The 18,321-nt window shown below is 48.0% G+C and overlaps 1 protein-coding gene across 1 annotated transcript in view; it reads right to left on the bottom strand.

Moving 5' to 3' along the window:
- LOC138676489 (proprotein convertase subtilisin/kexin type 5-like) overlaps positions 1 to 18,321 on the bottom strand; it is a 349,710-nt gene that overhangs the window by 321,355 nt on the left and 10,034 nt on the right. Inside the window, exon 2 of the mRNA XM_069765826.1 lies at positions 17,900 to 18,103. Within this exon, the coding sequence (XP_069621927.1) occupies positions 17,900 to 18,103 (204 nt within the window). The remainder of the gene's footprint in view (positions 1 to 17,899; positions 18,104 to 18,321) is intronic.

Raw genomic sequence — 18,321 nt, 5'->3', positions numbered from 1 at the left:
TTATTATGTTAGGGCTTCGAAGCCTGTCTGCGGTCCCTCCTTCCACTAGGCCTCCACTGACCTGTCTACTGCTGCCCGTGTTCCCCTGGAACCAATTTTAAATTGCCTACAGCCAGCCCAATTTATTATGTTAGGGCTTCGAAGCCTGTCTGCGGTCCCTCCTTCCACTAGGCCTCCACTGACCTGTCTACTGCAGCCCGTGTTCCCCTGGAACCAATTTTAAATTGCCTACAGCCAGCCCAATTTATTATGTTAGGGCTTCGAAGCCTGTCTGTGGTCCCTCCTTCCACTAGGCCTCCACTGACCTGTCTACTGCGGCCCGTGTTCCCCTGGAACCAATTTTAAATTGCCTACAGCCAGCCCAATTTATTACGTTAGGGCTTCGAAGCCTGTCTGCGGTCCCTCCTTCCACTAGGCCTCCACTGACCTGTCTACTGCTGCCCGTGTTCCCCTGGAACCAATTTTAAATTGCCTACAGCCAGCCCAATTTATTATGTTAGGGCTTCGAAGCCTGTCTGCGGTCCCTCCTTCCACTAGGCCTCCACTGACCTGTCTACTGCCGCCCGTGTTCCCCTGGAACCAATTTTAAATTGCCTACAGCCAGCCCAATTTATTATGTTAGGGCTTCGAAGCCTGTCTGCGGTCCCTCCTTCCACTAGGCCTCCACTGACCTGTCTACTGCTGCCCGTGTTCCCCTGGAACCAATTTTAAATTGCCTACAGCCAGCCCAATTTATTATGTTAGGGCTTCGAAGCCTGTCTGCGGTCCCTCCTTCCACTAGGCCTCCACTGACCTGTCTACTGCCGCCCGTGTTCCCCTGGAACCAATTTTAAATTGCCTACAGCCAGCCCAATTTATTATGTTAGGGCTTCGAAGCCTGTCTGCGGTCCCTCCTTCCACTAGGCCTCCACTGACCTGTCTACTGCGGCCCGTGTTCCCCTGGAACCAATTGTAAATTGCCTACATCCCAATTTTTGTTATGTTAGGCCTTCGAAGCCTGTCTGCGGCCCGTTCTTTCCACTACTACTACACTGACCAGGCCACTGCTGCCCGTGTTCCCCTGGAACCAATTTTAAATTGCCTACAGCCAGCCCAATTTATTATGTTAGGCCTTCAAAGCCTGTCTGCGGTCCCTCCTTCCACTAGGCCTCCACTGACCTGTCTACTGCTGCCCGTGTACCCCTTGAACCAACATCAGAAAATATAAAAATAAGTATTTAGCTTATAAAAAAGAAAATACTGGAGAGATATCAAATGCAGACATTTTAACATTAAAAACAAACACATACAACAAAAATCTGGTACAGTACTAAAAATGGCCACCAGCTACAATAACTTTCTCCTGCAAGTAGTTAACTGAAAGTTTTTTCAATTTAAAACACAGATATGGCATCCACCGAGTGTTGTCCTGTCGCGTCTTCTTTATATTATTGCCAAGAAGATGCAAAACAATGAAAATAATAAAATCATTATTTACCAAAAAAATAGAGTAAGTCAAAACCACATTGCAAATAAACATTCATTACAAATAAAGAAGCAGGGCGCGTCCGAGGGTGAGTATATACCTAATAAGAATATAATCACCCTCGGACGCGCCCTGCTTCTTTCCGACAGCCTTCCTTCCTAAGAATCAGCCCTTCCGTGGTGTAGAGAGAGGGTGTGTTACACTCCAAGGTGTTCCCCAGGTTGCCTTTCCTGAGCTTTGATCTTCATGCTCTCGTTTAGTAGTTGTCGGAAAGTAGGCTGCATTAGGCCTACAAATTGGGTATGGGGTGGAGAGAGATGGTGTGTTACACTCCAAGGTGTTCCCCAGGTTTCCTTGCCATTGCTTCGGTCTTCCGACTCTCGTTTAGTAGTTGTAGAAAACTACACTGCATTAGGCCTACAAAATGGGTATCGGGTGGAGAGAGATGGTGTGTTACACTCCAAGGTGTTCCCCAGGTTTCCTTGCCATTGCTTCGGTCTTCCGACTCTCGTTTAGTAGTTGTAGAAAACTACACTGCATTAGGCCTACAAAATGGGTATTGGGTGGAGAGTAGTGTTGAGCATTCCGATACCGCAAGTATCGGGTATCGGCCGATACTTGCGGTATCGGAATTCCGATACCGAGATCCGATACTTTTGTGGTATCGGGTATCGGTATCGGATACATAGAGATGTGTAAAATAAAGAATTAAAATAAAAAATATTGATATATTTACCTCTCCGGCGGCCCCTGGACTCAACGCGGGTAACCGGCAGGCTTCGTTGTTCAAAATCAGCGCTTTTAGGACCTGAGAATCACGTCCCGGCTTCTGATTGGTCGCGGGCCGCCCATGTGACCACCACGCGACCAATCACAAGCCGCGACGTCACCGCAAGCTATTAGCGCTCTCATTTTTGAAAAATGAGCGCGTTAATGACTTTCAAAGACGTAGCGGCTTGTGATTGGTCGCGTGGCCGCGACCAATCACAAGCCGCGACGTCACCGCAAGCTATTAACGCGCTCATTTTTAAAAATGAGCGCGTTAATGGCTTTCAAAGACGTAGCGGCTTGTGATTGGTCGCGTGGCCCCGACCAATCACAAGCCGCGACGTCACCGCAAGCTATTAACGCGCTCATTTTTAAAAATGAGCGCGTTAATGGCTTTCAAAGACGTAGCGGCTTGTGATTGGTCGCGTGGCCACGACCAATCACAAGCCGCGACGTCACCGCAAGCTATTAACGCGCTCATTTTTAAAAATGAGCGCGTTAATGGCTTTCAAAGACGTAGCGGCTTGTGATTGGTCGCGTGGCCGCGACCAATCACATGCCGCGACGTCACCGCAAGCTATTAACGCGCTCATTTTTAAAAATGAGCGCGTTAATGGCTTTCAAAGACGTAGCGGCTTGTGATTGGTCGCGTGGCCGCGACCAATCACAAGCCGCTACGTCTTTGAAAGTCATTAACGCGCTCATTTTTAAAAATGAGCGCGTTAATAGCTTGCGGTGACGTCGCAGCTTGTGATTGGTCGCGGCCACGCGACCAATCACAAGCCGCTACGTCTTTGAAAGCCATTAACGCGCTCATTTTTAAAAATGAGCGCGTTAATAGCTTGCGGTGACGTCGCGGCTTGTGATTGGTCGCGTGGCGGTCACATGGGTGGCCCGCGACCAATCAGAAGCCGGGACGTGATTCTCAGGTCCTAAAAGCGCTGATTTTGAACAAAGAAGCCTGCCGGTTACCCGCGCTGAGTTCAGGGGCCGCCGGAGAGGTAAATATATCAATATTTTTTATTTTAATTCTTTATTTTACACATCCCTATGGATCCCAGGGCCTGAAGGAGAGTTTCCTCTCCTTCAGACCCTGGGAACCATGAGAATACCTTCCGATACTTGATGTCCCATTGACTTGTATTGGTATCGGATATCGGTATCGGCGATATCCGATATTTTTCGGGTATCGGCCGATACTATCCGATACCGATACTTTCAAGTATCGGACGGTATCGCTCAACACTAGTGGAGAGAGATGGTGTGTACCACTCCAAGGTGTTCCCCAGGTTTCCTTGCCATTGCTTCGGTCTTCCGACTCTCGTTTAGTAGTTGTAGAAAACTACACTGCATTAGGCCTACAAAATGGGTATCGGGTGGAGAGAGATGGTGTGTTACACTCCAAGGTGTTCCCCAGGTTTCCTTGCCATTGCTTCGGTCCTCCGACTCTCGTTTAGTAGTTGTAGAAAACTACACTGCATTACGCCTACAAAATGGGTATCGGGTGGAGAGAGATGGTGTGTTACACTCCAAGGTGTTCCCCAGGTTTCCTTGCCATTGCTTCGGTCTTCCGACTCTCGTTTAGTAGTTGTAGAAAACTACACTGCATTAGGCCTACAAAATGGGTATCGGGTGGAGAGAGATGGTGTGTTACACTCCAAGTTGTTCCCCAGGTTTCCTTGCCATTGCTTCGGTCTTCCGACTCTCGTTTAGTAGTTGTAGAAAACTACACTGCATTAGGCCTACAAAATGGGTATCGGGTGGAGAGAGATGGTGTGTTACACTCCAAGGTGTTCCCCAGGTTTCCTTGCCATTGCTTCGGTCTTCAGACTCTCGTTTAGTAGTTGTAGAAAACTACACTGCGTTAGGCCTACAAAATGGGTATCGGGTGGAGAGAGATGGTGTGTTACACTCCAAGGTGTTCCCCAGGTTTCCTTGCCATTGCTTCGGTCTTCCGACTCTCGTTTAGTAGTTGTAGAAAACTACACTGCATTAGGCCTACAAAATGGGTATCGAGTGGAGAGAGATGGTGTGTTACACTCCAAGGTGTTCCCCAGGTTTCCTTGCCATTGCTTCGGTCTTCCGACTCTCGTTTAGTAGTTGTAGAAAACTACAATGCATTAGTCCTACAAAATGGGTATGGGGTGGAGAGAGATGGTGTGTTCCACTCCAAGGTGTTCTCCAGGTTGCCTTTCCTGAGCTTCTATCTTCAGGCTCTCGTTAAATTGTGGTTAAATGGAACAACTGCATTTGGCGTACTAGTTGGTTTGGGGCCTACTAACAGTGTCTGCCGCTCCTTGCTGTTCTCCTGGTTTCCTGTCCTGAAATTCCGTTTTCAGGCGCTCGTTAAGTAGTTGTTAATGTTAGACTGCATTTGGCCTACTAGTTGGGTTGGGGCCTACTATCGGTGTCTGCCACTCCTTGCTGTTCGCCTCCACTGAACAAAGCTGTGCCGCCTGTTTACTACGGTTGCCAATTTTGAACTGCATTTCGACTACTTACTGATTTGGGCCTACTCTCTGTGTCAGCCTCTCATTCCAGTTGTCCTCCACTGCAATGCCCCCTGGTTATTCCTGTGTTACCAATTTTGAACTGCATTTAGCCAACTTTATTCTTTGGGCCTATATCTGTGTTTCCTCCTCATCCTGCCCATTGCCCAGCCAGTGATAGATGAGTCTGCTGGTACATTGACCCATAACGCAACATTCCCCGTGCACGCTACACAACAACATTGTGACCCTGCTGAAAGTCAGGTTGCTCTTCCCGCATACCATACCACCTTACACGGGGACAAAGAGGAAGGTGCAGATGAAAGTGCAGGTTCCTTCATCAGGTGGGGGGAGGAATACTAGTTGGCGACGTCACTGGCACAGGGCCTCTCATAGTACGCAAAAGTGTTGCTGCCGGTGGGAGGCGCCCCCGCCGTGCAAACACACCGCTGTACTTTGAGGGGCCCTGTGCCAGTGCCAATGCCAACGAGTGGGCCCCCCCTGCTTGCTCAGGTTCACAGCACTTGCAAAGTTGAAATACTTACCTCTCCCTGCTCCACTGCCGTGACGTGGTCCAGATTTCCTGGGCCCACTAATTACTTGAACCAGCCCTACCCACCACAACTTTAGCCAAATGACCCCCAATTTCAAATGCCTTCCAATTATTATAAGGTAAATTACGCTTGACAAGCTTCATTAAGAAGAATGGATGGTTTTGACATTAAAATGGGCACTCTAGCTGTTTTCCTGGCCCCCACTCACTGCCGACTATGCTGCCCCATTGACTTGCATTGGGTTTCGTGTTTCGGTCGATCCCGACTTTACGTCATAATCGGCCGATTTCACTCGACCCGACTTTTGAGATAGTCGGGTTTCGCGAAACCCGGCTCGACTCTAAAAAGGTCAAGGTCGCTCAACTCTAGTGGACAGTTGTCTCTTTAAGAAACTGCTCTAAAAGGCAACATTAGTAAAAAATAACATCACACTGAGTAAGGTCTGCAGAACAAACTCACTATTCTTGAACTTCATACTAATCTTGTTTGCAGAGATATACACTGGGTATCTTGCACCACTTGAAGATTACAGGGGATCAGACATCTCCTTAGACCCCTTGTCATCTTGTCTCTCTTGTACTGGTGCTTCTCACAAAAGGAGAATATCATCAACAAGTTAATTTATTTCAGTTCTTCAATACAAAAAGTGAAACTCATATATAGAGTTATTACAGTGTGATGTATTTCAAGTGTTTCTGTTAATGTTGATGATTATGGCTTACAGCCAATGGAAACTCAGAAGTCATTATCTCAGTAAATTAGAATACTTTATAACACCAGCTTGAAAAATGATTTTAAAATCCGAATCGTTAGCCTATTGAAATGTGCACTTATAGTGATCACTCGCTGTTTAGTTCCATCATTGTTCACTAGCAGCAGTTTTCCATCTCTGCACGGTGGACCCCGGGTTCCGATTGCACTTTAGTATTTATTTTTTATTTAGCGCAATATGCCAACCCTAACATCTGGCAGACGGCTGTGCTGACTTTGGTCTTGAACATAGAGGACCTACATCAGCAGATGACATGGCTCCCCAACACATCAATGATTGTGGAAATGTGACACCCCAAGAGTCCGGTTGTCACAGTGGTATTGCCTTCCTCTCGGGGAAGGTGATGCCATGCTTGGAAGCGACGAAGATCCATTCAACAGGTAACATGCCCATACAACACTGTTCTGCCTCCAGGCCAGAAGGGGGAGCTCAAGACCCGGATTCAGGGGAAGGTCCCTATATATTCTGGCTGGAGAAGGAGTTAGAGTCAGTCTGTCAGAGGAGTCTGTCAGGGACAGAGACGGAGAGAGTCTGTCTGAGAGGAGCGAGGAGTGGAAAGCTGGGGCCATGCAGCTCCTGGGAAGGAAAGAAAAAGACAGAGCAGTCTGTAGGAGAGTGTGAAGGAGGATGGAGCACAGTAGAAGTATGGAGCTGGAGGGGAGCTGCATCTGAGCTCCCTCCACACTGAAGGGCAAGAATTCCGGAGGCCAGAAGTCCGAGGTTGTGGGTGTAACTGTATGCCCCACAGCAAAAACCATCGGGCAGGAGATTTCAAGTCGCCTGCCCATCATTAACACCCAAAGGCAAAGCAACGTATAGAGCCCAGAGTCGCAACCAAAGACACCTGTAAAAAGCTTGAGTTGCCTGCCATGCGGGTAGTGTCTTACTTAAAGGGACAGAGAGAAAGTGAGGACCTTGTGTGAAGCCTTAGGCAGCAAGGGACTACAACACAGCACAGTAAGAAAGGCTTCCAAACCCACCTGGCTAGGGGGATTCCGAATCGCTTCCAAGCTGGCCGGATTTCACCAGTACCTGTGTTACGCTCTCTGAGACGAAAGCGAGAGTGGACCCTCTGGACCGTAGCAAGGTACTACCTCCGGGCGAGCGACCAGGTGTTAACCAACCCCTATACAGGGACTGGCTGGGGCAAACCCGAAGAAGACCCTACCACGGTAGCAGATACCAGAAGGGGCAGCTCAGGAAGAAACAATAAAAAAGACACTAAACGGAACACAGGAGCGGGATACACGGAGGCAGGGAAGCTGGAGCACAATGAAGGACACAAGGAATGGTAGACAAGCTGAACTGGAGGGAAGCAGGAGACGAAGGCGAAACTGCAAAGACAAAAACGGAAGGGATGACGGGAGGACGAGAAGACACACAGGCGGAGGGAACACAAGAAGTACTGGAAGGTACGAGCACAAGAGCAGGAAGAAGCCAGAGACAAAGCAAAAAGCAATTGACACTCAGGCACATCCTAGCAGGGGAGGTGGCCTGAAATAGTAAGGGTCTCAGCGGGATTGGTTGGAGTGCTGAATCCCGGAAGTAGGAGAAACCAGACAGGAGCGTAGGCGCCCTCCAGAGACCCCCGCGCGCCGGCGCAGACACCGCACATCCCCATCAGGACGAGGAGGAGGCGGGACCAGCAGACGATGAGCGCGCCGTCCCCCGGAAGTAATGCGGCGGGGACGAGCAGCGGCGGAAGGAGCCGGCGCCGCAGAAGAAGCAGGAGACACGACGCGCTGAGACCCAAATGAAGCGCGACCAGCGCAAGCAGGAGCAGCGCGCCGGCGGCCAGAAGCGGCGTGACGCGGACGAGCAGCGGTAAGCGTAACAGTACCCCCCTCTTTAAGATCCCCTCTCCCAAAACTAGATAGAAATTTGTTTAGAAGACGAGGTGCATTAATATTCTCCAGCGGCTCCCAAGATCTCTCCTCGGGACCGAAACCCATCCAATCCACCAAAAATAATTTTCTCCCTCGAACCCTCTTCATAGCCAAAATATCTCTCACTTCAAAAACGTTATCAGCACGAGCGGGCTGAGGAGAGATACAGGAAGATGTATGGAAGCGGTTAAAAATAACAGGTTTGAGCAAAGACACGTGAAAGGTATTGGGAATACGGAGCGAGGCGGGCAGCTTCAGCTTGTAGGCAACATCGTTGACTCGACTCAGAATCTCAAATGGACCGATGTAGCGAGGACCAAGTTTACAAGAAGGAATCTTTAGTCTAATGTACCGTGAAGAAAGCCAGACTTTGTCACCGGGAGAAAACGGGGAAGAATCTAAACGTCTTTTGTCTGCATGTCTTTTCATCCTCAGAGATGCCATCTTAAGTGCTTCTTTAACCTCTCCCCATATAGAAGAAAAGTCCGAAATTACTGCATCAGCAGCTGGTACTGCAGACGCTGAGGAAACTGGGAGAGGCATATTCGGATGTTGACCAAACACAATGAAAAAAGGAGATTTTGCAGAGGATTCTTGAGAGTGATTATTGTATGCAAACTCAGCCCAAGGCAAAAGACTGACCCAATCATTCTGGTGGACGTTAGAAAAGTGACGAAGGTAGGCGGCTACAATTTGATTTGTTCGTTCTGCTTGTCCATTAGTCTGAGGATGGTAGGCCAAAGAAAAGTCTAAAGTCACTTTTAAGAGGTTGCATAAAGCCCTCCAAAAATGAGATGTAAATTGTACACCTCTGTCAGACACGATGTTTTGAGGAAAACCGTGGAGTTTGAAGATTTCTGAAACAAAGACCTTCGCCAACTTTGGAGCCGAAGGTAGACCGGACAGAGGAACAAAATGGGCCATCTTGGAAAACCGGTCCACCACTGTAAGGATGACTGTACAACCTGAGGAATTCGGTAGATCGGTGATGAAGTCCATGGCTATATGCTGCCACGGACTAGACGGGACGGGAAGAGGAAGCAGGCCTCCGTGAGGAGATCGTCTAGGCACTTTATTCTTAGCGCAAGAAGAACAAGAGGCGATAAACTCCTCGATATCTTGACGTAATGCTGGCCACCAATAGTAGCGGGTAATGAGAAGGTGGGTCTTCTTTATGCCAGCATGGCCTGCTAACTTTGAGGAATGTCCCCAGTGAAGCACCTTCTCTCTGTCCCCCTCGGCCACAAAGGTCTTACCCGGAGGAGGATGGATCATGCTTACAGGAGCCACCGTGACGACTTTGCAAGGATCCAGAATATAAGCTGGTTCTTCATCGACCTCCTCAGGCTGCGAAAGTCTGGAAAGTGCGTCTGCCTTGATATTTCTGTCACCAGGCCGGAAGCGAAGCTCAAAGTCGAAGCGAGCAAAGAACAAAGACCATCGAGCTTGTCGTGGATTTAGTCTCTGAGCAGTTTGAAGATAGGCCAAATTTTTGTGGTCAGAGAAAATAACGAAAGGATGAATTGCTCCCTCTAGAAGATGTCTCCACTCCTCCAGAGCCAACTTGATAGCCAAAAGTTCACGGTCTCCGATGGTATAATTGCGTTCGGAGGCAGAAAATGTTTTAGAGAAGAATCCGCAAGGAACCAGTCGACCCGTAGAGGATCTTTGAGAGAGCACCGCTCCAGCTCCCGTGGAGGAGGCATCCACCTCTAGAACGAATGGCTTGTTAACCTCAGGATGGTGCAATACTGGGGCGGACGAAAAAGACTGCTTCAGAAGAACAAAGGCATTCTCGGCCTCCGGGGACCAAGTCTTCGGGTTGGAGCCCTTGTGGGTAAGAGCAGAAAGCGGCTGAATTACAGACGAGAAATGGGATATGAACTGCCTATAGTAATTAGCAAATCCCAGGAACCGTTGGATAGCTTTTATTCCATAGGGCCGTGGCCAATTGAGAATGGCATTCACTTTCTCAGGGTCCATTTTGAGACCGGAATCCGAGATTATGTAACCAAGAAAAGGCAGCGAGGTCTGTTCGAAGAGACACTTCTCATATTTAGCATACAGACGATTCTCTCTCAATCGTTGCAGGACCAAACGAACACTTCTTCTGTGGGATGGCAGATCCACAGAAAAAACCAGGATGTCATCCAAATACACCACAACACAGGAGTAGAGAAGGTCAAGGAAAATATCGTTAACGAACTCCTGGAAGACTGCTGGAGCGTTGCAGAGGCCGAACGGCATGACCAGGTATTCATAATGGCCATCTCGGGTATTAAAAGCGGTCTTCCATTCATCGCCGGCACGAATACGAACAAGGTTGTATGCTCCCCGGAGATCCAACTTAGTAAAAATTCGGGCCCCTCTAAGTCGATCAAAGAGCTCTGGAATGAGGGGTAGAGGGTACTTGTTCTTGACTGTAATGTTGTTCAAGTCTCTGTAGTCGATGCAGGGTCGAAGCGAACCATCCTTTTTGTTGACAAAGAAGAATCCCGCACCTGCAGGGGAAGAGGACTTACGAATGAAACCTTTAGCCAAGTTCTCTTGAATGTATTCAGACATTGCTCTGGTCTCAGTTGAAGAAAGTGGATAAATTCTTCCTCTAGGTGGGATTGACCCAGGAAGAAGTTCGATCGGGCAATCATAGGGACGATGTGGCGGAAGAGTCTCAGCCTCTTTTTTATCGAAAACATCGGCAAAAGTCCAATAAGGAGAGGGCAAACCGGAGGAAATGGAAACTGTCTGAGGAGGAACTACAGGACTAACGGACAATAGGCATCGCTTATGACAAGTAGATCCCCAACGGAGCACATCACCCGAATGCCAGTCCAGAGTGGGTTCATGAGTTCGAAGCCACGGCAACCCAAGTAACAAAGCATGGGCAAGGTGAGGCAGGACATAAAAGGTGATCTTCTCCCGATGTAGGGCCCCGATCTGTAGTTCGACCTCCTCCGTAATTAGGGTGATGGCGTCTTGCAAGGGTCTCCCATCCACGGAAGCAATCAGACGAGGGGAATCCAAAGAGATAACTGGTATGCGAAGTCTCCGAACTGCCTCAAGACTGATAAAGTTGCCCGCCGCACCCGAATCCACATACGCAACCTCGGAAAATCGTTTAAGATTAAGAATAAGTAAGACAGAGAAAAACAGGGGTAGAGAGGAATCAGAAACACCTAGGGAGGCCTCTCTTACCTGTCCTAGGCGGAGGAGTTTTCCGGACGATCAGGGCAGGATCGCAACAAGTGAGCAGCGCTACCACAATAAAAGCAGAGCCCTTGGGAACGTCTCTCTCTACGACGCTGCTCTGCCATCTTGACACGATCTACTTGCATGGGCTCAGGTCCAGAGAGAGCAGAGGACGTCACAGGGCGCGGACTCCCCAGCCTACGGACTGGTGGTAGGGAGCGAACAGGTTTCCTCTCCTTGGCAGTTTCACGGGTTCGCTCTTGGAAGCGTAGATCGATCCGCGTAGCGAGGGCTATGAGGTCCTCCAAAGAGGTGGGAGTATCTCGTCCAGCCAATTCATCTTTTATCCGACTGGACAGGCCACGCCAAAAAGCCCCGACTAAAGCCTCGTTGTTCCAGCCCAGCTCAGAGGCTAAAGTGCGGAAGCGAACAGCATATTGGCCTACCGTTAGAGAGCCTTGCTGGAGATTAAAAAGAGACTCCGTAGTGGAAGCTAAACGCCCGGGCTCATCGAAAACCTTGCGAAAGGTCTCCAGAAAAAATGCTAACTGAGAGACTATGGGATCGTCCCGCTCCCAGAGGGGATTAATCCAGGCTAAGGCCTCTCCCTCTAAATGGGAAAAAATAAAAGCCACTTTGGCTCGATCAGTCGGGTATTGCTGGGGAAGGAGTTCAAAGTGGAGACGGCACTGGTTTAAGAACCCCCTACAGAGTTTGGGATCACCGCTATACTTGGGAGGTTTGCCGAGACGAGGCGGCGGTTGAGATAAGGAAGAAGAGTTTGGGTCCTGTGATACCACCTGAATAGGGGGCGTAGGGACAGACTGTAGATTGAACAAACGGTCGTCAATGGAGGCCATATACGTCAGCATGCGTGCCTGCGTATCACGCTGCTGGGAGAGCTCTTGCTGAAGGCTCGCTAGATGTGAAGCACTAACTGGGTCGGCGGCCTGTAATGTGGTCAAACGGGACTCCATATTTTTCAAAAACGACATGATGCGCTGTTGATTGTCGCGCAAATGTCCCAATTCCTTTTGGGCAGAAAATGCGGCACCTGCGGGGTCCATGGCCTGAGTGTTCTGTTACGCTCTCTGAGACGAAAGCGAGAGTGGACCCTCTGGACCGTAGCAAGGTACTACCTCCGGGCGAGCGACCAGGTGTTAACCAACCCCTATACAGGGACTGGCTGGGGCAGACCCGAAGAAGACCCTACCACGGTAGCAGATACCAGAAGGGGCGGCTCAGGAAGAAACAATAAAAAAGACACTAAACGGAACACAGGAGCGGGATACACGGAGGCAGGGAAGCTGGAGCACAATGAAGGACACAAGGACTGGTAGACAAGCTGAACTGGAGGGAAGCAGGAGACGAAGGCGAAACTGCAAAGACAAAAATGGAAGGGATGACGGGAGGACGAGAAGACACACAGGCGGAGGGAACACAAGAAGTACTGGAAGGTACGAGCACAAGAGCAGGAAGAAGCCAGAGACAAAGCAAAAAGCAATTGACACTCAGGCACCTCCTAGCAGGGGAGGTGGCCTGAAATAGTAAGGGTCTCACCGGGATTGGTTGGAGTGCTGAATCCCGGAAGTAGGAGAAACCAGACAGGAGCGTAGGCGCCCTCCAGAGACCCCCGCGCGCCGGCGCAGACACCGCACATCCCCATCAGGACGAGGAGGAGGCAGGACCAGCAGACGATGAGCGCGCCGTCCCCCGGAAGTAATGCGGCGGGGACGAGCAGCGGAGGAAGGAGCCGGCGCCGCAGAAGAAGCAGGAGACACGACGCGCCGAGACCCAAATGAAGCGCGATCAGCGCAAGCAGGAGCAGCGCGCCGGCGGCCAGAAGCGGCGTGACGCGGACGAGCAGCGGTAAGCGTAACAACCTGTGATCCATACCCTGAACTGTGGCCGCATCATACCAGTAAAAGGTAAAGAGACTGCAACCTTGTGTCCTCTCATTCTTTTCTGCACTTTGCCATCTAGCATCTTTACCTACTACAAAGTGAGCCCTGGGGACTAAGCTTCACCTGTGGGAAGCCATATCATCCCTGCTGCAGTATTATCACCCCAGTGGACCCCTTTAAGCAGCGTCGGTCATCCCTGACCGAATACCACAGGTGGTGTCACGAACAACTCCTTTAAAGTCCTTCCCTTTAACTTGGACACCCAGGGCCACGGTCCGGGTCGCTGCCTTCGTGACCACCCCTTTAATGACCACCGGACCTGGCCTGAGTACCCCAGGGTCCTAGCAGGCGCTCCAGAAGATACAAACTAGACCTCAAGCAGCTTGGGTTGTGTGCCTCTCCACCTTTCCTCCAGACTCTGGGACCTTGATTTTCAAATGAAATGCAAAATTTACATTCATCTGAAAATAACACCTTGGACCACTGAGCAACAATCCAGTTCTTTTTCTCTTTGGCCCAGGTAAGAATCTTTTGGCATTGTTTAATGGTCATGAGTGGCTTGCCACAAGGAATGCAACACTTGTAGACCATGTCCTGAATACGTCTGTGTGTGGTGGCTCTTGAAGCAATGACTCCAGCAGCAGTCCACTCCTTATGAATCGCCCCCAAATTTTTGAATAGCCTTTTCTTCACAATATTTTCAATGCTGCGGTTATCCCAGTTGCTAGTGCACCTTTTTCTATCACACTTTTTCCTTCCACTCAACTTTCCATTAATATGCTTAGATACAGCACTCCTTGAACAGCCGGCTTCTTTAGCAGTGATCTTTTGTGGCTTACCCGCCTTGTGGAGTGTGTCAATGACTGCCTTCTGGACATCTGTCAAGTCAGCAGTCTTCCCCTTGATTGTGGAGCCTACTGAAACAGACTAAGGAACCTTTTTAAATGCTTTGGAAGCCTTTGCAGGTTCTTTTTGTTAATTTTTCTAATTTATGGAGATAAAGACTTTAGGGTTTTCATTGGCTGTAAGCCATAATCATCAACATTAACAGAAATATACACTTGAAATAGCTCACTCTGTTTGTAATGACTCTATATAATATATGAGTTTCACTTTTTGTATTGAATAACAGAAATAAATTATCTTTTTGATGATATTTTAATTTTGTGAGAAGCACCTGTACCTTTCCGCAGCAGTTCTGCCTTACTGTACATCTCTGGTCTATCAATAACACTGGAGATCCAAAGCACTATACCAATATCCCAGACACATGGTTCTCAACAGCGGTTCCTACCACAAGTACATGCACTCTCTGCTGTGTTTCAGCCACATACTAACTGCCATCCTGTCTCTCAGCTCTTTTATAGTACTTGGTACAACACTGGTATTACAAGCATTCACTATGATGATTTACATACAGAGAATTTAATAAACAGTATTTCTCAGAGTAAGCATAGCAGTTTAGTATGTAATGGGGTAAATGCTAGTCACTTTGGCACCAATTCATCTAGCTTTTTTGGGCAGTTTCATACCATAAAACTGCTTGAAATGTCTCAATTTTTGAGCTGCGCAAATAGATTGATGCACATTTGTTGTAATTTATGCTACCTTTGTGGCATAAATTATGAGGAATTTGTCAAGCATACATGTCTATGCCACCCCAACCAACCTCCAACCACTTTTCACAAAATTGGCAGTGAAGGTCGGGACTGGCACAAGTTTAAGATATGTCAAAATTTTGTGACATTTCAAGCAGTTTAACATCTGAATTCTGACAAAAAGTGCTTGATCAATTAGGGACAAAAAATGGGTTCTGTAACAGTGGGTTCTTCTCTAGCACTTTGAATTCTCCCATAGCATCCACATATGATAATACAACCCAACCATATGTACTGTAGCAGATCACTCTGCCTTCTGTAATTCTAGTTAGTGCAGGAAAGGATTCCACAGGTTGGAAATTGGACTGGCATTATATCCATATATGAGAAGAGAGACGACTGTGAGAATAACAAGTGAATAATAAGGCAGCATGCTTTATGAGCGCTCTGATTGATCATCAGTGGGTTCTGGTCCTGCTAATCCTTTAAACTGCAAAGACCCTGATAGGGCCTCTGATTGAAGCTTAAAAAATACAGTACATCTCATCTATTGCACTATTGTCTTTTCAGCTTAATTGATAAGTCAGTTTTTCAGGCATGTGTTCTGTCCGTGATTTTCACAGATAGAACTTGTACTCATTATAGTCCATGGAACTGTTCGCATCTCTGTGCTATTTTGCGGACTGGGTGTCTGTGCAAAAATCATGGAGACGTTCGTTTTTCATCAGCTTCATGGATGAAATGTACCAATACAAGTCTATGAGTCTGTGAAGACCACAGACAGTACAAAGATTGCAGCAGAGTTGAATTGCAACTTTCAAGACATGACCACATAGTGGGGCTCTCTCTCTCCCTTGCTCAACCATACCTTGATTAAAGGGGTTGTTCCCTTTCAGACAATGATCTGCATTGGTTGGAGTTGGTTAAAAAACATCAAAATGCACTTCACCAACCTTCCCCTTGTCCACCAAGGACTCTCTACCACTGCTCCCGGTGTTTGACATTAACTGCGGTACTGACAGGCTCGGACTGGCCCATAGGGTAACAGGGGAATCCCCCGGTGGGCCCCTGTGCTGATCTGGGCCCTCAACCCCACTATATGGGCAGTACTTGATATACCATATTTTCTGGCGTATAAGATGACCTTTTAACCCCTGAAAATCTTCTTAAAAGTCGGGGGTCGACTTGGACAGAATGGTCCTCCAAGGTTAATCAAATTTCTCGCCTGGAAGAGCTCTCAAGCTGGGAGACAGGCAAACATGATCTATATGTTAAGAGATGGTCCCCTTGGAGAGAATTGCTAAACCTTTGACCTAATATCTGTTGTAATCTTTACCTGTGTATCATTTGGAACGTTTGATATAGAAAGATTTCTCCTTTTTTCCGCACACTGTTTGGATTGTATCCTTTAGTTTATTCTATTACTCCTTTGTTACTCTCTGGAACCAGAAAGTTGTTGTTGTCTCCTTTTTCCCCTTCTTCCTCCCCCCCATTCTTTCCCTCCCCCCCCTGATACCCCTCCGCTGCCTCCCTAACCCCCTCTTCTCTCCCCCATGTCTCAAAATGGAAAAGTTTGTTGATTGTCTAGCCATTTAACCATCTTATACTGTGTATCTGTACTTTTGACTTTGACTGACACTAAATAAAGAATTTATTAAAAAAAAAGTCGGGGGTCGTCTTATACCCCGGGTCTCATATTATAGGGCAGGTGCATATGGTGGATGGGGGGGACTGGTCCCGATGACGAAGAGAGGGGGCTTCTCACTGGGAAGGTGTAAGTGGAGTATCCCCCATTACCTCATTGCAGCAAAGCAGCGATGCTCTCTGTGCTGGGGGGCGGCATCAGCGTATCTCTGTGCAGCATCGGGGCTCTGCCAGCATTTTCTCAAAGCCCGGAGGCACCGGCAGCTCCATTGCTGCGATGCAGTGGCCTCTGGGAAAATGGCCACTGGGGCGGCGCATGCTCAGATTCAGATCTCGTCTCCCGAGATCTCTGGAGACGAGATCTGAATCTGATCATGCGCCGCCCCCTGCAGCCATTTTCCCGGAGGCCACCGCATCGCAACAATGGAGCTGCCGGTGCCTCCGGGATTTGAGGAAATGCCGGAGGAGTCCCGATGCTGCACAGAGATACTCCGCCTCCCCCCAGCACAGAGCCCCCACACTGCACAAAAAGGAGCCGCCGCCCCCAGCATGGAGACCCCACGCTGAACATAGAGGAGCCGACAACGATTCCCCCCAGCACAGAGAGCATCGCTGCTACAATGAGGTAATGGGGGATACTCCACTTACACCTTCCCTGTGAGACGCCCCCTCTCTTCGTCATCGGGACCACTCCACCCCACCATATGCACATTGGTCACCCGCCCTATAAGACGACACACGGCGTATAAGAAGACGCCTGACTTTTAAGAATATTTTATATTTTAACTAGAAAAGTTGGGGGGTCGTCTTATACGCCCAGTCGTCTTATACGCCGGAAAATACGGTAATTTAATTGATTCGCTCTGTGCAGAAGAAATCAGCATCTCATCATTCATTAACCAAACTGTCCAGTTTATTATTATATAGAGATATAGGTAAATTTGTGAATGATGGTAGTGTAATATTTGTATGCAGGTGAAAGATGTGCCCCCACAAAGTCAATGCTGCTGGTGGGCCCTTAGCACCCCAGTCCGAAACTGGGTACTGAAGTCACATTTCCTGGCTCCTATCTGTTATTGTGCAGTTGTGTTGTTGTTGTTATTGTCTCCTGACCTCAGCTATGCTCCTGACTTCATTCTAACCTCGCCAGGCCAGTTGCCCGTGTTTAATATTGTAATAGATAGGAGACACTTTGTCATTTTTTTTTATCCATACATGATAATCATTGGTGAAAAGTTACTAATAGACAAAACACTGATGAAAAAAACTGACACGCTGACCAAACACTGATGAAACTAAGATCCAAAACACTGATTACACTTGGACCATTTTTTGTGCACATGAAAAATCATGCAAGTCTCAATGAGGCCTTAAAAGAAGATATGCTTCCTGCTACCACTGACTGGCAAAAACCTTGCACTGGTAGTGAGAGTGGGCACATCTGAGGAACTTTAGGTGTGGGAAGGTGGGGACAATGAGATACAGCCAGTAAATGAAGGTGAATGGGCAGATGTGGGAGGTTCATGTAAGTCTTTAACGCAAGACTTTTTTATAGTCAGCACATTTGGATACTAGAATTAAAATTAAAATTCCTTTAATTAAATAGTTTAAAAGTTGTATGGTACAGTACCTGGCAGACATTGGATTACGTAACACTCGCCATGTTGAAGCTTGTAGTTGCTTTTGCATTTCTGACAACTATTAGCATTAGAGCAAATGTCACAGTTCAGTGAACAAGAATCACAGCTGTAGGTGTCACGCTCTGGATAAAAACCTCGAGGACAGTGTACTTTACAGCGACTGCGGTGGAGGAAGCGCTCAATTCCATCTTGATCTTAAAAATGAAAAGATAATAATTACAAATTAGTGGGGAAAAAATAGCAACATTTTGAAAAAATGTACATCAATTTTGTGATTACTGCTTGCTGTTATTTGGTTTATTGGTTATGTCCAGAGGATAAAAATCTGTCAAGGTGCAAAGCTCGTTACATCGGAGATTTATTTTACATGAAGCCATAAACATGTGTGATCATCAACTTATGATCACATGTA

Source organism: Ranitomeya imitator, chromosome 4, assembly GCF_032444005.1.
Source record: "Ranitomeya imitator isolate aRanImi1 chromosome 4, aRanImi1.pri, whole genome shotgun sequence".
NCBI classification, from domain to species: domain Eukaryota; kingdom Metazoa; phylum Chordata; class Amphibia; order Anura; family Dendrobatidae; genus Ranitomeya; species Ranitomeya imitator.
Note: the sequence above shows the minus strand (reverse complement) of the source record. Positions and strands in the feature narration are given on the sequence as shown.